The 22,573-nt window shown below is 54.9% G+C and overlaps 7 protein-coding genes across 7 annotated transcripts; all 7 read right to left on the reverse strand.

The window, feature by feature from the left end:
• Window positions 1–2,374: 2,374 nt before the first annotated feature.
• On the reverse strand, window positions 2,375–2,779 carry LMXM_31_0010 (conserved hypothetical protein; the record flags this gene model as incomplete). Its single annotated transcript, XM_003877791.1, has 1 exon — window positions 2,375–2,779. The coding sequence occupies one exon, from the start codon at window positions 2,777–2,779 to the stop codon at window positions 2,375–2,377; it is 405 nt and encodes a 134-aa protein (XP_003877840.1).
• A 922-nt stretch (window positions 2,780–3,701) lies between these two features.
• LMXM_31_0020 (conserved hypothetical protein) lies at window positions 3,702–5,186 on the reverse strand (the record flags this gene model as incomplete). Its single annotated transcript, XM_003877792.1, has 1 exon — window positions 3,702–5,186. One exon carries the CDS (start codon window positions 5,184–5,186, stop codon window positions 3,702–3,704), a length of 1,485 nt encoding a protein of 494 aa, XP_003877841.1.
• Window positions 5,187–8,877: 3,691 nt separating this feature from the next.
• On the reverse strand, window positions 8,878–9,981 carry LMXM_31_0030 (hypothetical protein, unknown function; the record flags this gene model as incomplete). The annotated part of the gene is made up of 1 exon (XM_003877793.1): window positions 8,878–9,981. The coding sequence occupies one exon, from the start codon at window positions 9,979–9,981 to the stop codon at window positions 8,878–8,880; it is 1,104 nt and encodes a 367-aa protein (XP_003877842.1).
• Window positions 9,982–14,567: 4,586 nt separating this feature from the next.
• Window positions 14,568–15,596, reverse strand: LMXM_31_0040 (hypothetical protein, unknown function; the record flags this gene model as incomplete). Its single annotated transcript, XM_003877794.1, has 1 exon — window positions 14,568–15,596. One exon carries the CDS (start codon window positions 15,594–15,596, stop codon window positions 14,568–14,570), a length of 1,029 nt encoding a protein of 342 aa, XP_003877843.1.
• Window positions 15,597–17,979: 2,383 nt separating this feature from the next.
• Window positions 17,980–18,981, reverse strand: LMXM_31_0050 (putative protein transport protein Sec13; the record flags this gene model as incomplete). Its single annotated transcript, XM_003877795.1, has 1 exon — window positions 17,980–18,981. The coding sequence occupies one exon, from the start codon at window positions 18,979–18,981 to the stop codon at window positions 17,980–17,982; it is 1,002 nt and encodes a 333-aa protein (XP_003877844.1).
• Window positions 18,982–19,691: 710 nt separating this feature from the next.
• LMXM_31_0060 (conserved hypothetical protein) lies at window positions 19,692–20,843 on the reverse strand (the record flags this gene model as incomplete). Its single annotated transcript, XM_003877796.1, has 1 exon — window positions 19,692–20,843. One exon carries the CDS (start codon window positions 20,841–20,843, stop codon window positions 19,692–19,694), a length of 1,152 nt encoding a protein of 383 aa, XP_003877845.1.
• Window positions 20,844–21,634: 791 nt separating this feature from the next.
• Window positions 21,635–22,372, reverse strand: LMXM_31_0070 (putative syntaxin 5; the record flags this gene model as incomplete). The annotated part of the gene is made up of 1 exon (XM_003877797.1): window positions 21,635–22,372. One exon carries the CDS (start codon window positions 22,370–22,372, stop codon window positions 21,635–21,637), a length of 738 nt encoding a protein of 245 aa, XP_003877846.1.
• Window positions 22,373–22,573: the final 201 nt, after the last annotated feature.

Consider the following 22,573-nt stretch of genomic DNA (forward strand, 5'->3'; position numbering starts at 1 on the left):
ACCCTAACCCTAACCCTAACCCTAACCCTAACCCTAACCCTAACCCTAACCCTAACCCTAACCCTAACCCTAACCCTAACCCTAACCCTAACCCTAACCCTAACCCTAACCCTAACCCTAACCCTAACCCTAACCCTAACCCTAACCCTAACCCTAACCCTAACCCTAACCCTAACCCTAACCCTAACCCTAACCCTAACCCTAACCCTAACCCTAACCCTAACCCTAACCCTAACCCGTACCCGTACCCTAACCCGTACCCGTACCCGTACCCGTACCCGTACCCGTACCCTCCCCCGTACCATAACACACGCACACAACAACCTTTAATAGACCACACACACCAAGTCACAACAACACCCTAAGCACATTCATCACCATCACAATCCTGCACACACGTCCGCACACAGAGCAGCAGCAGCGCCAACAGGTCTCAATACACACAAATACAGCAGCAGGCTAAACACACACAACACGCAGGGCATCCAACGCAGCTGTGCAGTGGGCACACATCTTAATGCCCCACCACGTCACAGAGGCAAGGCGCGCAAAGACAGACAACGTACCCATCACCCTCACCTGTGATGGTGCGCTCTTCAAAGTCGTCCGCTCCCAAAGAGGATAGCTGAACTGAAATACGTTGCACCTTCCGTTCACTGCGTGTCACCGTGCTGGCCGTGAGGATGTGTGCGTCCCTGCCTGCGTCTCCGTGTGGCGCTACTGCTCCATCTGCTGCCACTAGTGTTGCCGCTGCTGTCTTCGGGTGTCGCGTCGTGCTCTGGGCACGTCGCCTACAAGAAAATGATGGGACTACGTACATGCGCCTCTCGCTAGAGCGCCGTCGACCAGACCTTGGCGCACCTTGGGACACACGCGGGCACTCGTGGCACAGCAGGCGTTAGGACCTCTCGTCCTTCACAATCGTCGGGAAGCCGCCCACCTTGGCGGCGAAGCGGCGGTCGGAGTTGTCGTCGTTGCGCCGGCTCACCTCACCACCAAGTAGCTTACCCATGGTGGCCTTGGCGCGCAGCTCGTGGCAGAGGCTCTCTCTGCGTCACCGTGATCCTTTCACGCGACTTCCGCTCGAGCACGTGATCTGCAGGGCACACCCTATCGATGCCAACGCAGTGCACACCCAGTGCCTCCTTGGTGTCGATATCCTCGCTGAAGAGACAGACTCTTGTGCTGCTTCTCGACCAGCACGCTGAGAGTCTTGAAGAAGTCCTCGCAGATCTTCCAATGGAATGCAAAGCGCAGCGCCTGGGTTGCCGCACACATAGTGGCGTTGATAAGAGCCTCGAGAGTAGACAGTGTGCAAAAACCATAAAGTCATCGTGTTACAGACGCGGGCAAGTAAAGACAAGTGTACCATCGCGGGAGCGCTGCTGCCCTCACAGCCGCCGCTGTTGCAGCACGAAAGGAAATCATCGTCGGCGACGAGTCTGGTGATATGGTCTCTCGTGGGCTGTTCCCCGCAGAAAGGAGGTGAGTAGAGTGCTTCGCACACGCAGGAGAAGCAATGCTGTCGGCAAAGCAGAGGCGCAGGCTGTGCACGTCTCAACCGCAGAGACAGCTGTTGCACTGCAACCCGCTGCCCGGCACCTCACCTCCGTGCATTCTGCACAAACCTTGCAGGCATGCTTGCGTGGCGATCTAGTGGATGCCTTTGTGAGCCGGCTGGCCTGTTTCCCCCAAATCCATCGCGGCGACCACCGTCGGAGAAGGTCGGCAAGCAAGTAGTAGGCCGATGGAGAAGGAGGCAGTCACCGTTCAACGATTTCGTGCAGAGACCCCTACATCCGTAGAATTCCATGGAATAGCTCATTTGTCCAACCTGACAGCCGGATGCCACGGTCAACGTCGCGGTCAGGAGCAACAATAGGTTGAACGCAACAGACAGAGGAGGAGACCGCCGGCGGCGACAAAAAAGAGCAACATGCGAGTGGATGAGGAAACCAGTGCAAACTAAAGGGTGAACTTGGAAGAGAGAGAAACACACGCGAAAGGGAAGGACGCAGTGGAGGGAGCAAGGAGAAGCACAAAGACGGTGCAAGGTGATGGAAACGAAGGAGGACTCGGTAAATCGCTCACCGGAAGAGGAATCCAGCACGAATGCATGATGACACGCCTGGGAAGACTCCGCAGCATCCCCACAGCACTACTTCTTCGCAATGTCGAGAGGTGCCGCTGCAAGGTAATGGGCAAAAGGGCTGCGAGCAGGCTCTGCCGATGATGCTGTTTTGTTTTCAGTCTTTGAGAGCTACAGTGGCCCAAAGTCGATTGCACTTTCTCAGCGAGGAGAGAGAACCAGAATTACACTGTGCTAGAGAAAAACAAGGGCCGTCGCTACTACGGAGCGGAACCGGCACAACGCCTAGTAGTTAAAGATTATGGACTCGATGGGCTTACCAGAGCTTTTGCATGTCACCACATCCTCGCGGTACGTGTCCAAATCCCTCCTCTCCACGACGCGGTTGGCGCCCATGTCTTTGAAGTCAAATTCGTTTGCGATGATTGCTGGTGGATAGTTCACCAGGTGGCATAGATGGGTCTGGTAGGAGTTGTTGCGGTTCAGCACGTAGACGCGGTACATGGAGAAGCTCAGCACAAACAGAAGGAGGAAGTCACCGACGACCATATACTGCCGCGTCTCATCGGCGATGCTCTCGCGCCGACTGAGGCGGTAGTACCAGGACTTCTTGAGAGGCAGCTTGGACGGCCACGGCCAACTTCCGTACGTCGGACTGCCGAGACGGCGCACTACGGTGGAGCGGAGCATGGTTTCCGGCGTTGTCGACGGTGTTTTCGGACTGTTTATCTCCTCCTGCGGGCGCTGGTGAGTGCGCAATGAACAAAGAAGCGGAAGAGAGCGTTGGCACCTCGTGATCCGTGGGGGTGCACGGCACGTGTAGTTTTCGCCGGGTTTCTCAAGGATCTTCTTGGTGGGCGAAGCGACATAGAAAGCGAGAGCGGCACGTCGTTTGGGAAAAAGGGAAGGAGAAGCGGCGACGTGACAACCGAATGCAGACGATAGATGAGCGAGGCATGCCGGCATCTCCTGAAAGAGGTCATGCAAAAAGGATGTGACTCACCCGCTAGCGTCGAGGGTCAGAAGCGGCAGCGGCACGCCACCGCCCTTCACGCAAACGAGCAGGTGAGGAGTAGCCGCTAAGAAGAGGCGCCTGGCGTACCGGACACCCATGGGACCAGGCGTTCGCGGTAGCATTCAAGATCATAAAGGGGACATCAGTATCTATTACGGGGGAAACGAGCGATAAGGACAAATCGCAGCTACTGCTCGAGAGAAGGAAAAGGGTTCGCAAGAACGCAAGCGACAGCAGCATCCATGCAATAACAGCCTCACACTCTCTTTCTCTCTCTTTCTCCTGTGGTACGCTCATGTGCCTGGGAGGTAGCATATCCGCCGCGAAGCGGCGGGAAAGCATGCACCCAGGGAATGACACCGGAGCACAGACGCAGAAACAAGGATGCACACACACAAAAACAATTTCGGCAGGTGCACTCGCCGATGACATTACCGCAAAAAAAAAAAAACTGAGAGACTTGCAAATAGAAGTTCTCCATCAAAAGGAAGGTCAGTGGCGTCACGCAGACGATTCCCGTCTCTCTTCTCCCTCACCAACTCTTTCCAAACTAAGGCCACAAGACTCAATGAACTATGGTTACCGGGAGCGTAGGGGCTAGGCAGCCTCCTCAGTCGCCTTCGTCCCCGGCGTCTCCGCATCCTCTGGAGCCTTTGGCGAGGGCGTGTCACCCCCGTCGTCCGGCGCCTCCTCGTCTTCGTCGTCGCCACTAGAGAGCACCAACTCGCCCGTCTGAATGTGTGACTCATACTGGCTTTTCAGCACCTCAATGTGGCGAATCTTGTCGTCGATGGACGCAAGCGACAGTACCGGATCAACCTCTATCATCTGGAAAAGCCGTGTCTTGTCTTCCGGGTGCTGCAGAACGCGATCCTGCTGGGGGTTCGCCACGCTGCTCGGCTTCACGGTGGGGGTATTCTCATTTTTCTTTTGCTGATGCTTCTGTTGCTTCTTTGCAGCTTTGCCCAGGGGCTTGTTTTCTGACCACTTGCTCTCGCTCACGACCACACAACCTGCGGGTGCCATCTGCGAGGGGTCAAAGTGTGCCGCAGCCTCGCGCCTCTTGCGGTCCTCCTCGTCCAGCTGAACCATCATCTTCTTCTGCTTCAGGTACTGAATGAGCGTCGAGCAGGCGCTAATCTCGGCGGCGTACGGGTTCTGACGCTTCGCAGCTCGGACACGCTTCGCGGCGATCTTGTGTGCGTTGCGTCGTTCGTCATACTCCTTGCGGCGCTTCTCGCGCTGCTGCTCGAGCTGCTCAAAGTACTTCTTGCGGGCCTCCTTGTTCCACGCGTCCCATTCAGAAGACACCTTCTCGCGCTCCGCCCGCAGGCTCTCCATGGACTGCGTGATCTCCGACACACGGATGCGAAGCTCGTCGCACTGCTTGTACACATCAGCCCGTTTAGCCCCGTCTGCCTGGGTTTCCTTGTCCTTTGCCCGCTTCTTTTGCAGTTTCTCCTCGTACTCCCGGTTCAGGATCCCGATTTGCTCGCAGATGGCGTGGTACTCCTGCTGAAGTATCACTTCCTGCTCCGTGATTTCCTTGATGGCGTCCGCCAAGGGCTGAAGCCGGAGCAGATGTGTCTTGGCGTCCTCCAGTTTATGGAGACGCTGCTGGTTGCGCCGCTCGGCTCCAAGGCCGCCGCCGCTGCTCTCCATCTTGCGCATCATGTAGTCGATCGCCTCTTCGATCTCTCGGACGTTCGTGAAGCCGCCAACCTCTGCCTGCACCTCCCGCAGCTTGTCGGAGATCTCCCCGCGGCGCTTCCGCAACTTCGCAATTTCAGCGTCCTGAGCGGCACGACGGTCCCGCTGAACCTTGCGGCGTGCATCGATCTCATTCAGCTCCTCGAAAAACGCATTTCGTTCCGCATTGCGGGCCTGCGTCACCGCATCGTTTTGAACAGAGCTCTGCAACTTTTTGATTTCGTCAATAAGTATACGCCGCTGATCCGCCAGCGCCGCGAGTTTCGGTCCGTATTGAGCAAAGTTGGGCCGCGTAGGAGCGCCGGGCATGCTCTGCCACGGTACCTTCTTTGCCGCGGGCCGAGCGGTGGTGGTCTCCTCCTGTACTGACATGAATCCAAGAGAAGTCACGTGGGGATCAATCGACCGTGCCGCAAAAAAGCAATGCCGTCACTCTTTTTGTGTGTGTGTGTGTGTGTGTGTCTGTGTGTGATTCTCCTTCAAAGATAAAAAGAAAGGACGGCGTGAGATTGACACAGTTGCTGAAACCATAGGGAAGCCCCGCACCAAGATGCAAGTCGCAGTAGATGAGCGGAGTTGGAAGGCAGAGGTCGATAAAGCATGTGTGTATGGAAGGGGTGTGAACAGGAAAAAAGTCATTCCACCCAAGCAGGCGGCGCGAAGCTTCCCAGCTAGATCCATGCCAAGGCCCCCGTCGGCAAGAAGAGATGTGGAGAAAGGAAACGTTCGAATGAAGCCACGAGCCTTTCAGGAAACACAACGTGCCACTCAGTACCCGTCAACGTCTCTGCTTGCTGCGGCGTGTGCTTTTCATCTCCCTCTGCGCACGCACCTTGCAGAGTGGTTTATAGCAAGTGGAAAAAAAGGCAATGTTTCCTCGGCTCTTGTGGTGGTGGGTTCTTTTTTTTTGCCGGAGGTCCGTAGAAGAAGCGTCATAATAGTAAAAGAACGCACAAAACGTTAATGTGGAAAACTTGTGATTTGACATTTCCACTCACCATCCGGGGTGCATGCGGGATCAAGCATGTGAGGAGGAGCAGGAAACCTTGGCGTGAAGGGTTGCAAGCCCCTTACCGAGAGATGAGATGGCAAATATGAGAGGTTCTCACGTTCGATCACTACATCCTTTAAGGTTAACGAGTACTGGAAAGCAAGAGCATAAGACAGACGACATGAAGAGTTTGAAGCAGCGTACAGGATGTATATTCGAGTAATAAATAACGAAAAACGCAAAAGAACAGCACAAAAAAAATATATCCGAAGAATGGCAGAAGTGAAGAAGCATGAGTCAGCTGACGAACTAAGAAAAAAAAGAAAGGGAAAGCATGGCGACGCAGTCGAGTACCCCTGATCGCAACGGTGGACGTGAAGGGAAAGGTTAAGAGTCCTTACGTTCCACGGTAACGAGCAAAGGGAACAGAGACGATGAAGAGGAACCAGAAAAGGCGCGTGTAAACAACAAAAGAAAAATATCGTTCTCAGAAACGGCGAAAAAAAAGAAAAAGATAAGAGAAGACAGTCCGGCATTCGCTGGCACTATCTCGCACCCCTCCCTGTCACACTGGGGAGTGTGTGTGGCGACTTTATCGGTATTGTAGGGATCGAGACAAGAGCGTGCACGGTCTTCTGAAGTCAAACGTCTAGACGCGAAAAGGAGAAAAGACGGAAAAGCAGGTCATTAGCACACTACGACAGGTGCAAATGTGTGGGAGCGGTTTCAGGGCAACAACTGATCTCTGTGTATGCTCCGGAAATTCGCGAGGGCAGTGCCCTCCATTTTCATTGTTTGGCACTCTTTTGGGAATCAATCAAGCTTGTCTCAAAACACGCACTCCTTTTTTTTCTATTTGCTTGTAAGTAAGCGTGTCGTGGAGATGAACATCCGCTGAGCATGCGTTCGTGCGTGATCAAAACCACAGCGTGTAAACGGAGAGTCATACGTTCGTCATTGGAAACCAACGTGAACGTGTACAACCATAAGGAAGAACGCGCGCATACAGTAAAAAAAAAGATGGTAGAGGGAGGCAAATGTTTTCGTTAGCCAAAGAGCCGTGAGGAACGCAGAAAGAGAAAATACTGGCATACACCAGGGAAAAAGCTCACAAAAAGAAAGAGTTGTTCCTGTCTCTCTCGTTAATTCTCTTAATAACACATGTCACCGGGGACGGCTTGCAGGGACGCCGTGAGGTGTGGATCGACGGAGCGAACAAGTCATCTACTTACTTGTCTAATGTAGAGAATTGTTTTTTTGTCGCGCATCCCTGTGCCATTGAGTCCGTGGGCGATTTTGATAGTGAGCATGCCGCTAAAGCAGAGGTCACGTCCACTGAATGAACGCCAACGACAGGTGCAAAAGCTTTCCAGTTCGCATCCGTAAACCAAGAGAAAACAGAGAGAAGAAATTGAGGTCAAGACCAGCAGTGACAAAACTTACATCGGTAACAAGTCCTTGTCCCTTAGGCTGTTCGACGTACGTCGCAACTCATCCCTGTCGCGCACACTTAGGGTCACACAGATAACGCATCGGCAGCCTGTTCGCTCCTAGCACCATGAATGACACTTCTGTCGGAGATGCATATACGCGAGAAGTGGGAGAAAGACAACGAAAATAAGAGAAAGCGGAGACACTAAAATAGACGAGGCAAAACGAAAAATAGAGAAAAAAACAGAAACGGAAGAAACGACGTACACAATTCTCGGAAACGGTGAGAAAGAGAGGGACGCACAAAAAGGATAACACACGCAGAGAAGACGACAAGAGAGATGTCTGCCTCCTCCTCTGCGCTTGTGTGTGCGTGCGCCTCGTGAAGAGGAAAAACTACGAAGAGGGAAGGTCAAATGTGACCAAATGAAACGGAGATCGGCAAAGAAAAGATAAGGTTGCACGGTTTGTGCTCGCGTGGTTATTGTTTTTCCCGAGGCGCACCTTTGTCACGAGGGAATCTACCACTCAGAATAAAAAAAAGAACTCGAACAAAAGCGCAAAAGGCAGAGCGAAAAGAAAACGAAGAAGCTGAGAAGAACAAAAACCAAACCGAAAAGAGGTCAGAAAAGCACAAGACGAAGCGATAAACCTCTAAACATGAAAGACGAAAGCAATACAAACAAGGAACACTTCTAGGAAGCGACATGTGCCGAGATCAGCATCTTTTGTACACCATGGTGGTATCGCACCAGCGATTATTTCTTCCACGCGTTAGATCAACGATAAGAGGAGGGAAGAGAATGGAGAACATACGGAATGTGTTTTTTTGTTTGTATTCTGCTGAGCATTTTCGGAGGTGCCGACCCATGCGCGAATCAGTGCTTAATCTTGAGAGATGCACATGCAAGACAAAAAGTGGCACGCTGTGTTATAGCCCAGCCACAGTATCAAAAAAAAAACACAAAGTGGTAGGGCTTTCCCTGTCTGCAGAACGCGTTCGTCTCGTGGAAACAGAGAAAAAAAGCACAGACACCCACACAGAAAGGGAGTCAGAAACACGTTCAGCTCCGACTCGGACAGAGAGAAAAAAGGGGGATGGGAGAAGTGGAGGCGCAAGAAGTGTTTGAAAAAGAAAGAAAAATAGCAATACATGGTGAAAAAGAAAAGAACATTCGCAACACGATTCCCATGGGGGGAGCCGTTGCAGCGAGTTGCTCTCTCGTGGATGCTTTTTTTTTCCCTTCACCTCCTAGTCCAACTTGTCAATTTGACACGGTTGGAGAGGTAGAACAAAAAGAGCGCTTGTGAAAGAAGATAATAATGTACCGAAAATGGCAAGAACACACGGAAGAAACTTTTTAGTTGATATTGGCGAGCGAAAGAAACACAAAAAACGCAGGAGAAAAACGACAGACGTGAAATGAGATAGCAATACACGGAAAGCAGACGAGCGACATAAAATAAAATGGGTGAAGACCGGAGGGATAAAACAAGAAAGGAAGATGAGGTGGGGGACACAGTAAGCTATGGTGGGGCGGCACTGCTTTGCAGAAAATCGTACAGCCTCGGGGGTAACACCTCACAGTCGCAGGCCTCTTTTTTCGTGCGTTCGTCCCGTAAGGCATTGCCCCACTCTCGCTAAGCTGCATCGCTGCCGAATGGCGCAAACTGTGTCTGCGTGATGAGACGAAAGACGTTGTCGCTGCCTTCACTCACAAGGAAGCACGGCGTTCCTTGCAAAGACGACATGTCGAGCGGGAATGCGGCGAGGGTCGGGTTCGGCGACGACGCGGGCATCTCGGACGCAGGTGGAAGAGGCGAAAAGCAGTACGGCGGCGGGCCCGGTGACGAGACAATGAAAGGCGCACATTGCTGCGGCATAGGTGGTGGCGGTGGAAACTGCTGGGGAACACTAGGTGACGGCTGGCATGCCCTGGGTGTCTTCCCTGGCTGCGCAGTCTCCGTCGCTGGCACCAAGGAATCCTTCTTCCCCATTTCGGCCAGCGCCGCCTTCACGAAACGGTCCTTTGTAAGTGCCTTGGCCACGTGGCCATGGAGATCGGGGCAAGAGGCACCTCTGCAGCACCGTCCGGTAAGCGCGAAGTCCCAGCAGAGGTTGGAGGAGGAAATGAAGTTGTCCGTCAAAACGTTCGCCGCCTTGGCCCTGTTCTTGCGCTGCGGCTCCACGTCGCTGACGAGCCAGAGACGGTACTGCACCTCGTACTCAGTGCTACCGGCAGTCACCTCGATGTCTTCCGTGCGGAACTCAAGGTATTGCAGGGCAATCCGGCGCCGCGCCAGGAGTGACAGTACCTGCGCAAACTTCTCCGTCACGTTTGCCTTCATGGTGCGGCAGAAATAATTGCGCTGCGGGTTCGTGTAGTACTTGCGCAGGTTGTCAAGCACTTCACGTTTCACGTGAATCTGGTGACAGGTTCGGGGGTCTTTTTCGCGAATTTTGCCGTAGCACTTGCCGAAGCTGTGCATGAAGCAAATGTCGAGCGAGGAGTTGTTGCGATCGCTAAGCCAGCCAGCAGTCGGCTCCACGTCATCCAAGGAGATCTTGAACGTGTCCGAGTTTCCTTTTGGCGGACCGCGCTGCATGGCCAGTGTCTCAGAAGAGACCGGGACAATCTGAATGATCGTTGGAACTTCAGTAATGAGGTCACGTGTGTAGTAGTTCTGTCCGAGCCCCGCACCGTTCCCGGAGACGCCGGACTTCGCAAACATATGATCCTGCATTGTGAATCGTAGCGAAACCGTGCAGCACGGCAATGGGGTGAAGCTTGATCGATGTGAAGAAGCACACAAAGGTAAAAGAGAAAAAGAGTCTGCGTGCTATAAAAGGGAAAACACACAGAACGCAGAAGACCTCAGAGAGACAGATCAAGAAGCCTTGAGGCGGGCTTAAATAGTAATAATAATAACGTACCAACGAAGGGAGATAAAAAGCAGCACTGATCGTTAAACGAAAAGGAATGTTTAGTCTTCTTTCTCACTCCTTTCCCTTCGTGTTCCCAGTTCGCTTCGTGATAAACGCGCCTCTCGTGCCAAGCAAATCGGAGTTTCGCGTGTCTCTGTGTGAATGTGAGCGTGCGCAGAGAAGTGAGAACGTGCTTCAATTCTGTGAATCGATATATGCCGTAATATTCTTCTGTCCTCACGCGCGTGAGTTAAGAGAGAGAGGCTGAGGAAAGATCGAGGAAAAGAAGCGGAGAAGGTAATTCATTGGGTTGACAGGATCCATCCCATTTGATGCCCGGCCAAGGGTGACGTCACCAAACGTATTGGATGTGGCCAGGAAGGGCGGCAGCTGACCTCTGCGTTCCGCTCTCACGGGGTCACTGTTTATCGCTTTTTCGATGACATCTTCGGGCAGTGCAGGTTCCTCCCCCTTTGTCTTATCCATCACGTCGTGTCCCGTTGTCATGTCGCTCGTCGGACCGCCTCACCGTGTGGTGTACAGGGTCACGGCTCCGACCGTCGGCGGGAGTCGCGGCGGACTTGATGTACTTCGGAAGTGACCGCGTATGGGGGGACAGTCATCCATGCACGCGTTGCAGCATGCATCACATGGTCGCGTGCGTAGCCTTTACCGAGGGCAGAGAGTGCCGGCGTGCTGTCGATGGGAAGGTGTGGTGCTGCAGCTGCTTATTACTGCTGTTTCTTGTTCATGGCGTGGATGCCCGACAAGGCACAGTGAGCCGCGCAGAGTTCAGCCGAGTCGATGCTACTTGCGTCGGACACCCCCCCCCTTCCCTTCAACAGGGACGGGTGACAACCATCTTCTTTGTATGCGAATGCATGCATACCGCCCCTCCCCGCCTCCCGTCCCCCTGGTGTTGCCACCTATGTGAAAGGCGGTGCTCTGCGGCAGACACCAAGAGGCGTGCGGCGCGACGTGGTTTATCCGGCGCTGCTCGTTGTGCCACAAGCGGAGTTCGCTTTGTACGCTCTCAGACAGACCCACCGGCAAGGGACCATAGTGGAGGTCTCGTAACAACTTTTGAACAGATCCGGCGCGTCATTGTGAGGAAAACAATTTTGTGAAGAGGCATGTGCACGACTCGGGAGGCACACCAAAGGTGACCCATGAGCCGCCCCCATCCTCTTGGTGATAAGCTGCTTGATCGAATCGGCGCTCAGCCGGGTGCACATCTGTTTTCCACCACAAACCGTTCCAAAGTTGTCGTCAAGCACCACCCCAGCCAACGCAGATGAGTTGCAGACCCTGGTCTCGTCGTCACTCAAGGTGACGCTAAGCTTTTCCCGCGGCCCTTCGGGGCGCCTGCAGAGCTGTCTCCACCCCCCGTGGATCACCCGTCCGTTGGATGTTTTCCATGCAGACCTTCACCAGTGTTTTGGAGACGGATCGCTTGGCCACACATAGGATGGCAAAGACGATGTTGCTGTCATCACCCGCATCACCTCTGGGCCAACGGCCAAGCTCATTGGGCGCCCTCTTCGCTGATGCGCGGAGCCGTTCCTGGTTCGCAGGCCCAAGAGCAACCGCAGATGCACGGGAAGAAGCACCTGGAAAAGATTACCTTGCCAGGTCCGTCACACGCACACAGTCGTCGAGGACAAAGTTCCCATGGCTATGCATCCAGGCCCACCGCCGCGTTGCAACGCTGCTCATCGGGGCAGCTGCTGACTTGTCGTGGCCAGAGAATGAAGATGCCACCGTCTGAGACATCCTTTCCTCTCCTCCACGACGGTGAACGCCCAACCAAAGAGAGGGTTCGGAGGTGCGCTCGGCACCCTAATGACTGCTGCCAGTGAGGGGAGGGGCCTCGCCATCGGCTTCTGTCACTGGTGGCGGGGGTACGTCCCATGCGCGCTGCATTGGTTGTGGCCCCTCGCTTTTCATCTCGCCACACAGATCCGCAAAGTGCATCGATTTCACCTGTGCCGTGGGCAAGGGAGTTCCCCCTCCGCTCTTCCTTGGCTACTGGTTAGGCGTCAATGGGCTCGCGCCTCGGGTAAGGCTTGTAGGACGTGCGGGATCGCCCTTCCTCCTCTTCGGGCTTCGAAACCCGAGCACCTGCACGGGAGCAAGATGGCGCGTATTCGAGGCGTGGGGAGCACCTGCGTCTTCTCATTCGGATGCTGCCCCCTGTTCGCGGTCATCCTTCGGGGATGCGAGCGCCATTGGAGCGCCCCTGTGCCATCTAGGCGTCGCATGTGAGTGGGGCAGCGTCGTAAGGCGGTGGCCATTGTGTTTGAGGCGGGAAGGTGATGGCTAGTACTGCCGTGGGGCGTGTGCGCGCAGTGCGCAGTTTGGCCATGTCAAGCTCACACACCTTCCATGACAGAGCGGAATTCCTGAACCGAGCCGACGTCGCTGACCAGCTTCTCGTACGCCACCGAAGAGACGCGGATGAGCTTCCTCGCGTTCTCTTCAGGGTGCTCAAGCTCGCAAGTGGGGGGCTCGTGGTAGGCGACGTGAGATGGGGGGACTCCCAGATCGCCTCCATCCCGCTTCAAGGCAAGGTGGCGGCTCTCTTCGCTTGTCCCTTCATCCTCCTCCCAGGTCGAAAAGCCACGGAAGCGGCTCTGGCAGGGGCCTACTGTGTTCGTCCTCTTCGATCTGCGTCATGAACGCGTCGGGGGAGTTCGTCTTCATTTCGAAACAGTCATATGATGGCTGCGTTGGGGTGCGGCAACACGACCCATCGAAGTCTTCCCAACGGGGAATCCCTCAATGAGGGCTCTGCGATGCCGTCCCGATCGAAGGGTCATGCAGTCCTCGTCGAGCCCTGTCAATTTCAGAGAGGTGGCGTTTTGTATAGAGGAGAAGGAACTCCTGCGCAGGGGAGATGCGAGATGGTTCGCATCAAAATGCCACCAGGCCACATTTGGTATGTGTGATGAAACTCAACATGGCGTACAGGATGTGGTGTGAATGGGATACGATCCGGTAAGTAGTACCATGCTCCGTTATCTTTTTCGTTCAGCAGGAATGAAACTGATGTCAGCGGCTAAGAGCCGGAGAGGAGGATTGCAAGAGAAGCAAGCTGTCCCACCACTCACCCCACCGCCGACTACAGGAACACTGCAGCATAACTGAATAGCTGAGAAAACCTCGCTACGGAGGAAAGTGAACGTTCGTTTGTCTGTTCAGTAACTCAAAACCGCGCGCGTGTGTCATTTTACACTAGTGGAAGTAGTGAGGGCGCGCCACCTCCTTGAGACTTTTCATTCATACAGGCTATACTGTAATACCACATGAGTCCCGCTCCGGTCTACCCACGGCCTGTCACCGTCCCACCGCGTCCCGCGACGAAGCGGCAGACACGCCGTGCAGCAATGCGCCCACTCAGCCGGCGGGGCACGGCCATCTGTCCTCAAACACCACCCACCCACCCGCCGCCCCCCGCACCACCAGACAGCCAGGGCCGGGTGGGTTACTCTCGAGACGCGGTGACACCTTGCCGAATCATGTGGATGGCACAAGCGTGCTCACGGTCGCCGGTCGCCCCGACGCAACGCACATCCAGGACCCGACCGACGGCATCAGCAGCGATACGTCGCTCTGACCTCCAGCACGGCGCAGGCACCTGCGACCCTGTCACCACCAGAGGTGGTTCGGCACTTGGCAAGGGATAAGGGGGTCAGGCTGCTTGGCTTCGCCGCAGAGAGGGAGAAGGCGGGGATACTGGGCCCTGTGGTACCACGCATCGATGTGTCCTCCGTCATCAGGGTCAAGAGAAAGAGAACAGACGAGCAAAAAAAAAAGGGAAACAAGGGAGCACTGTCCGGACCGCTTCAGTGTTGCTTGTATGATTTGCAAAGAGCAGGGGAAGGAAGATGCGCAACGCAGGCGTAATGGAGATGAAGACAAGAAGTCACCAGAAGGGAGGAAGCACATCCAAAGAAAAACGTGCCGAGAAGTGAACTTGGAGCAATGTACTTCACTGGAAGAAAAATAACAGAGGGAGAACAGGCATGGGCACCACGAAATAAACCAAAAAAAAGGTTGCAGAAGAGAGAGAGCGTCCTTTGGTGGACTCCATAGACAGTAAAGAGGGGAGAGAGAAACAAAGGTACACGCATGACCACGTACGCGTTTCGTGAGAGAGGAAGAGGAGAAATGTCCAGCACATTGAAGAGTGACAAATGGGAGAAGAGAACCAAGTGCAAAAAGTCGAAAAGGCGAATAAAAACGGTGAAAAGGGAACAGAGAATGAGAGTGGGTGCAGAGAATGAAAAAAAAGTGGAGGTGCTCCCTCTACAGTTGCACGTGTGCATATACACGTGCGCAGTAGGCAGAGGCGAAAAACACCAACAAAAAGATAAAGCGAGCGGAGAAGGAATTGAAAACAGTCTTAGTCGGCTCCGCTGCCGCAGCTGCCGGTGTGATTGTTGCTGCTGCAAACTCTCTCGTTGCTGCTGTTCAGCCATCCACTGTCGCTTTTGCTGTCGAAGGAGGTCTTTTCGTTGATGCTGCTGGTGGGCTGGGTTTTGGCCGCGGTCATCTCCGACGCCGGCCCATCTTGGCTAAGGAACGAAACGTGGTTGAGCTGATACGTGCTGTTCGCGTGCCCACCAGCTGAAGAAGAGCTGGACTCGCGTTGGTGCATCTGAAGTGGCAGGCGGCGTCCACCGCTTTCCCCCTCACCGCGCACCAGGGTAAAAGCAGGCGCCTTGGTGAACTCTCGAGCCGGGCCCGATGGCATTCCGCTCTGGAGATTGACGCCCTCCGCGAGCGGGGCGTAGGTGACATCCACGGGGCAGATGGTTGGCGGGTGGCCCGGCGGCAGCAGCTCTGGAACGCGAATCGACACCGTCGGGAGACCCTGGGTGACGTCGCTGACATCGCGCAGTGCGCGTGCCAGCATCGGATCACGTGCTTGTGCTTTCCTGAGATCGGCGTGAACGTAGGGGCAGTCAGTGCTGGAGTCGCATGACCCGGTCATGGAGAAGTGCAGGCACTGCAGAACGGTGATGGTACTGGCGTGTTCTGCGCTTGTGTCGTCGGAGAACAACCATCGCCGGTACGCTGCCTCGTACTGCAGAAGACCTGCTGAGGGAAAGACGTCGCTGACGCGGTACTCGAGGTACTGCACCTTGAACTCTTTGTGTGCCCGCATGCACAGCAGCCGGCGGAGCTCCGGGCTGAGCATCGCTTTCACCGTGCGCGTGAAAAAGCGCCGGGTGGGGTGGGTGTAATGCTTACGGAGCGCATTGAGGACGTTTGCCTTGATGTGGATCTGGAAGCATGTCGCTGGATTCGAGCTCGTGCGTCCGACACACTTGCCAAAGCTGTGCATAAAGCACACCGTCAGCAGCGGTTTTCCCTCACGGCTGATCCAGCCCTTCGTCGGCTCCACACAGTCCTCAGTGACCGCAAACATCGTCTCATCCTTGCTCGACACCTCGGCTGGCTGACCGCCACAGGGTACAATGACGATAGTGGTCGGGGGCTCGGTTGCTACATCGCGCGTGATGTAGGGTAATGTGGAAGACTCCATATCTTCCTGCTTGGCTGTTCACCGTCGTCTTCTATAGGGGGCGCGAGATGGAGAAAATGACGCGTCCAGTGACAGCTGCTGACCCAGCAAGGCGTAAGGATGGTGAGGTGCAACAAGAAATGGAAAAGAGAAAGGGACAAATGGACAAAAGGAAAATAGCCAGTCAACACCGACACTCTAAAATTAAAAACAGACCACGTCCAACACTGAAAGCCGGGGTGGACTCTGAGAGAGGAACGCACCAACAAAAAAGCAAATCGACTAAGCGTCGAATTTCCACGGCACGGCAAAGTGGATGAAAAGCCGATGCAGTTAAAGGGGACCGAGACGAGAACGAAAAACAAAATAGGAAAGAAACACCCGCCGCATGCCTGATGCTGTTTTGTTTTCGACAGCACGCGCGCTGCCTGGAGTGGAAGAGAGAGAGAAGAGGACAATCGACAAATTCGGAGGTCCACCCTGGGCAGGCAGGGAAGCGATCCCTTCGAAAATGGAGAATGGGGCGGGGAGTTTGCCGATGACTTCTGTGAGAGGGACCGTACAGAGTCTCTTCCTCGGTCGGTGTGCTCATCCGTAGAGGAGTCGAAGGTGACAACAAACGAATCAATGGAGACAGCGAAAGTGATGTAGAAAGAGGGACATGATGCATTCTGACACCTGCTACCAACTCTTCCGAGCTGGCCAGCTTCCTATTTACCTGGAAGCGTATACGGATCTGGTGTCCTCTTTGTTCGCCCCTCGATGCCTCTAGAGTTGACAAAGCTAACGGTGAATTTTCTGCTGTTTTGATGTCATTATCCGGTAATAGAACACACGAATAGGAAGGCGTATGTACCCTTTGTGTGTGTGTGTGTGTGCCACCCGAGTATCTCTCGCCGTGGTGGGCACTCAAAGCAGCAGGGAAGGGGGAATCGAACCCCTAAAGTGCCTCAATTCGTCGAGAGCTGGTGTGAGAAGAGCGGATAGGCAGAAGACGAAAAAGTAAATGGATGGTGAATCGTGTCATGGGAATGGTGAAGAGTATGTTGACTCACTTAGCAGCGCAACACTTATCCGTCCTGCCTCTTTTCCTTCTACTCGAAGAGTCTCGAAAAAAGAAGGGGGAAAACGCAGTGAAGGGAGCAAAACAGTTGGAGCTCAAATGTGTGCTGCACTAATCGGGAGGGGATCAAAAAAGAGAACGCGGCGCCTTGACCTCCTACTCCTCTTAAAACGCCACATTACTGTGTGTGGCTGCGGGTGCGAGACTGCTGCTGTTTGTGGGACACGTGTGGCATGACGGAACCGCGGTCAAAACGCGCGAATCGAGCATACAATGAAATGTGTACCGGGAGGGAGAAAAGGTAAAGAGAAAGAGAAACATGCTAAACTCATAGAGTAGTGACGGGGGTAAGCTGCCGACCCTTTTGCAAGAAGCCATCAAATATCTTGTGCTTTGGCGCTCAGCTCTCCCTCTCTCACCCCGTGCTGAAGACGGGAGTGGATGCAATGATACCTCCGCGCATGTGAGAGCATCATTTCCACGGGGATTCTGCGCAGCTGATGAGCAACAATTTCATTCTCTGGGAAGATACAGGAAACGCGGGGAGGAGTCCGGAATGGTCGAGTAACCCCCGACTACGAGGTAGAGGTACCAGCCCTCGTGAGCGTAGATACCCGCTCCGCCATCACCAAGGCGCCTGGCTCAAACAGCACGCGGCATCACGTCATCATTTTTTCCACTCCTTCCCTCAGTGGCGGTGCGTGCATGTGTGGAATGCGGTAGCACAGATGAGCTTCATTTCTTTTCCTTGCACGCTGAGAGATGAATGACAAACAAAGTTATCCACAATGAAAGGACAGGCATGCGCGCAGCCGAGCGCACCCGTTCCACGCACACAGGCCCACACCCAAAAAAGCCCGTCGTTTCTAATCGTTTCACCCCGCCAAACAGCCCTGCACAAATAGAGCTAGAAACCAACGATACGCAACGCGAGTGCGGGCAAAGAGAAAAAATACTCAGGAAAAAAGTCACGAAACAGGGCGCACAGGGAGCGCTGGAGCCGCCGCAACAGCAGCCACTACTCAACGAAAATGAACCACAAAAGAGGGTGACCGGTCCTTCATCGCCTCGGGAAGCTCTCCTGATAATCTACACTTGTGGGAAATCCTTGTTGCTGTTGTTGCACTGGCAAACCACGACAGCTCCAAAAGGCGAAGGAAAAGAAGAGGGAATAACAGGAGAAAAAGTGAGTGACAGTAGCAGCAGGTCTGTTGCTGCACTGCTCTACTGCTGGAAGTCCTTCAAAGGAAGCTTAATCCACGGTTCGGTGAAGTCGACACCTTCGCGAAGCACAAACACTTCGGACTTTGCATTTGTCACCACAAGCATCTCACCCGAAGGGGCCCATGAAAGCCTCCAGACAGGCTCTGCAAACTCGATGACACTCCGCTCCCATTCCGTAGCCTGCGAGACACCTTCGCTAATCTCCGCGCACAGCTGATCCCACGGCTTCCGATACATCACAACTGTCTTATCCTGCCCGCACGACGCAAGGATGACGAAGCGGGATGCCGGGGATGAAGGACAGAATGCAACATCGCGAACCCAGTCCGCGTGCGCTTCGATCACCTGATGCAGTTCAAACCCCAAGCCGCGCTCTGGGGAGCTCGCAGACACCCAAAGGCGCACGTGACCGTCGCATCCGCCAGATGCGACCACTACGTGGTCTGCCAGCTCCGACTTGAACGGCGCGAACGTTACGCTCGTCGCCCCCATTGCGTGCGCAATTTGGTTGCTATTGTTGCTTAGCTTCATGCTAGGCTGCCAGCAGCCGTCACGGTATGTGGTGATGGCAACGGTGCCGTCGCTGCTGGCGGTGGCGACGACCGGGCCGTACTCCTCCGGCGCCCACTGCACCGCGTTTACGCTGCCCTGGTGGATGTCGATGACATGCACAGGAGTCCACTTGGGTGCACCCTGGCGGATCTCTTTCCAGATTATCGCCTTCTGATCGTACGAGGCGGAGGCGAGAAGGTTGCCGAAGCGTGGGTGTGCCCAACTGACCATCCACACAGGGCCCTCATGACCGGTAAGAGTTGCCACGCGGTTCAACGGGGCACCCGCCCGGGCGACGTAAATGCCGATCGTTCTATCGGAGCTGGCAGTGGCGAGCTGCAGACCATAGTAGTCAAACTGCGTGTCGTGAACGACATCCGTGTGCTCTTGAACAGCTGGCATCTGTGGCACAGCGGGCGCAGCAGCACCGTTTGCCAGGTGTGGCACCATTCCTGGTGCACGAGGCTGCTGAGGAAACGTCTGGGCACGCATGTTTGACTGCGCTATACTCTTTCGTGTTCACAATGAGCAAGACAAAAAAGCGAGTGGCGGTATAAGCTAAACGGCGGGAGACGCCCGGGGCGAGCAGAAGAGACACGACTGAAGGGAGGAGTACAGATCCGGTGTACGGTCAGGAAGAAGCAGGAGAGACGGAGGGGGTGGCGGGGAAAAGGTCATTGCATAGTGTGGGAGAGCGGTAGTGGGAGAAGGCACCAGAACATCGACAGCATGCAGGGAAATCGCTGTCCTGGGGCGCGATAGAAAGGCTCAGTGAGCGCAGGACATGAACACGGAGATCTCTCCCTCTCCCCCGTAAGATGTTTTCGAATAGTGGCTGTCATGTTTTCTTCCGCATCGTCTTCCTTTTGGCCGTCACTCTCCTGAAGCAGTGGTCTGCTGAGAAGTGTTAGCGGCCCTTGGGGCGGCATCAACGCATCAACTCTCGCAGCCTGCATCGCACTCCGCAGCACAACATTGCGGATGCTCTCACTGAAACTTTATCTTGTTCTCCTGCACTTTTGTAAAATGGCGCGCCTGTGTGGGGATGCAGATACCAAGAAAGATGTAGCAAATGGCGGGGGATGCGGGATCCATGGTGCTCTTGTCAGTCCCCACAGCAATACAGCCGTGCACCACGCACCATCTGAACGCTGCTTTGACTACTGCGTCTGCGGGTCTAGCTCCGCGTCCCTCTCGGGGGGTGGCAACAATGCCACGAGGCAGCGCGACAGTACCGATACGGGCAGTGACGCGCCCACCACGTCATTGCCATTGCGCGCCTCCTCTACGATGTTACGCAACGATGCTAGCTCATACACGGTCATCTGCGTGTGCACCTGTCGCGTTTCCTCGCGGCGGAGCATCGCGCGACTCAAGGACACCGCCTTCCCCGCATATGTTTCACAGGCCTGAAGCAGCGCGACAAGCGATCTGAAGCTCGAGCCTCCTGGCGATGCCTCTGCCCGAGGCCGCTTGGCGGAGGAGGCGTCACCGATGGGAGTGGGTCGGCGACGCTCCACCACGGGAACATACCAATCCCGCTGTTTAAACGGCAAAGGGCAGTCCCGCAGCACTGCAGGGTGGCAAAGTACCAGCTCGTTGTCCTCGCGTATGGTGACACGCAGGTCCGGAATGCCCGGTAGCAGTCCTCCTGTCCCGCTGCGACGCAGTAGCCAGTAGGCATTCAGTTCCTCCAGGACCTCCTCGCCGACATCCTTTTCGCCTAGAAAAGGTCTCGCGTAAAGTAGAAGACGCTCCAGCGGGAGCTCGGGGTGCACGTGGGCAGCCAGCTCCAGTGCTGTGAAGGTGTCCTCTAGCACAGACGTGCTCAGGTTCGACAGAATTGGCATGTGGCTACCAGCACTTCCAGTTTTACCCCGCACGGCAGATACAGCGCCATCGTCTCCGCGAATAGCTAAAACTGGGCGCCGGGACAGCCATGCACGATCAAGCTTGTCTGCGATGTAGCGGACTGACACTGGCTCACGACGGTCAAAGCTCGATGTGTAGAGGCAGTCTGGACCTAGCACGAAGGCGTCCACGTCGACCAGTGACGACTCCCACTCATCACGCTGGCGTATTTGAGGGCGCACGATGGATGGCGCCGCAATGGTGCTGGAGTCGTTCAGCGGCGAGCACGGCACTGTTGGTGCGGACGCTTGGCCTGCGCTCGTATTCGAAAACGGGGAGCGCGGTAGCAGCGGTGATGCCGCGAACTTCAACACCGATGCTGTAGCGGGCGAGAAGCTGTCAACGCTAACCTGGTGGAGCACCAGCTCCTGACTCGGGAGCAGCTTTGGATGGTTCATCATAAACAAACGCAGCTGTGACCGCCTCCACATAAAGCGACAGGGAGGGGGGTGCTGCTGCACATGCGAAGCAGCCAGGGTAAGCGGAGAAAAAGAAAAGGAGAGGATTGGTGACGACGAGAATTCGAAGCAGATGAGTCGAAAGATTATTGTCGCCCGGATGCGTATGCCGCAGGAGAGTCTTGCTTGCACGTAGATAAGCATTTGGCAAAGCACAGAGGCCCTCTGCGACATGCACGAAACTTTCTTTGCCTTCTTCATGATTTCACTCTTTTTTTTTGGAGGGGCAACGGAATGCCGTAAGCGAGGCGAGGGGGTGGCGGGGGAGCAGGCCTCTGGGTCCTGCCAGGGTTGCATCTTGAGAGCCATCAGCAACCACCAAGAAAACAGAGTCTGGAGTCAGTACCTGCACGAGCACACTGAATGCATGGCAACGAAGGAAATAAAACATAATGGATACACACACGCACTAAAGGATTGCGATCCTAGAATCCCGGACATCAGCCCTGCCCGGGGAGGAACAGGAGGAAAGCGACACACACGCACACACAAAAACACTGAGAACCCCCAAGGCCCCCTTGTAGGACGCAAAAAGCGGCTTATACAAAAAGGAACGCGAAAATAAAACTCGTTCCCACCACCCACTCACTCACTCGCTGCGGCACGTCATCAAACAAGTCAGTGTGTGGTCAATAGCAAACCAGAGTGCTCCTCTCTCTCTCATCATCAGCGTCATCACCATTACGTGCGACGACAGAGAAGACACACATACATACTCGTCACCACCCCGCCGGTTAGCGCACCACGAGGATACCAAAGAGCATGAGGAAGAAGAAGAGTATTGCAAACACCTTCAGAATGAGCCCGCGGTTGGAGCTCAGGTTCGTCAAATATCGCATCAGCTCATTGCTTCCGGCATTGACGTGACGCACAGCGTTGTCCACATCTGTGTCAATGCGGAGCACAACCTCCTCCTGCTCCTGAACAAGGCGTGTGAAATCGTTGAAGAGTTCACCAACTTCCTGCACAGCTGCCTCGATTTCCAGCACGGCGTCCGCTCGCTGCTGGTAGTACTGCGTGTTGGCAGTTCCGGAGAGCAGCAGTTGCTGCTGCTGATGTTGCTCCTGATCCTGAAAAAGCGCACTCTCAAATGTTTGCGGTCGATCCGCTGTGGTGAACATGTGACGCCGGTTCGCTTTATCCTTTAGGCTTTTGGATTGATGCTGGAGAGTGGTGCGGAACTGCTGGCCGGTGCGAGCCAGCCGGCTGCGCAGTGTCTCAACAACAGTGTCACTGTGCTTCTCAGACGTACGGAGGTGGTCGGAAGAGCTGCCAAACATACCGCGAGCGTCGCCCTTGGCTTGAATGCTCCCTTTTTGCGACTCAACGGCTCGCCGCTTCAGCTCCTCCAGCGTTCCTGCATCGTTGTGGAGGCGTTGCAGCGAGCTCTTCACCATCTGCGTCAACTCACTCACCTCAGCTGTCTGGTCGTCAAAGACGCTCTGGCGGTTTGCCAGCTGTGTCAAACGCATAATGTACTCAGAGACGGTGGCAATGTTGTTGGAGAACTCTTTCGCAAAGCGGTTGAACGTTTGCACGTCGCTGCTGCTGTGCAAACCAGTGGGCACTGCCGCACCAGTGCTCGGCGGCGGTCGGCTCCGCCTCTGCCGCGAAAAGAGGTCATAGAGTTCGTTTGACCGATTGCGTTCGACAACCATGATTGCGGCGCAGCT

This window comes from Leishmania mexicana, chromosome 31, assembly GCF_000234665.1.
Source record: "Leishmania mexicana MHOM/GT/2001/U1103 complete genome, chromosome 31".
NCBI lineage: Eukaryota > Euglenozoa > Kinetoplastea > Trypanosomatida > Trypanosomatidae > Leishmania > Leishmania mexicana.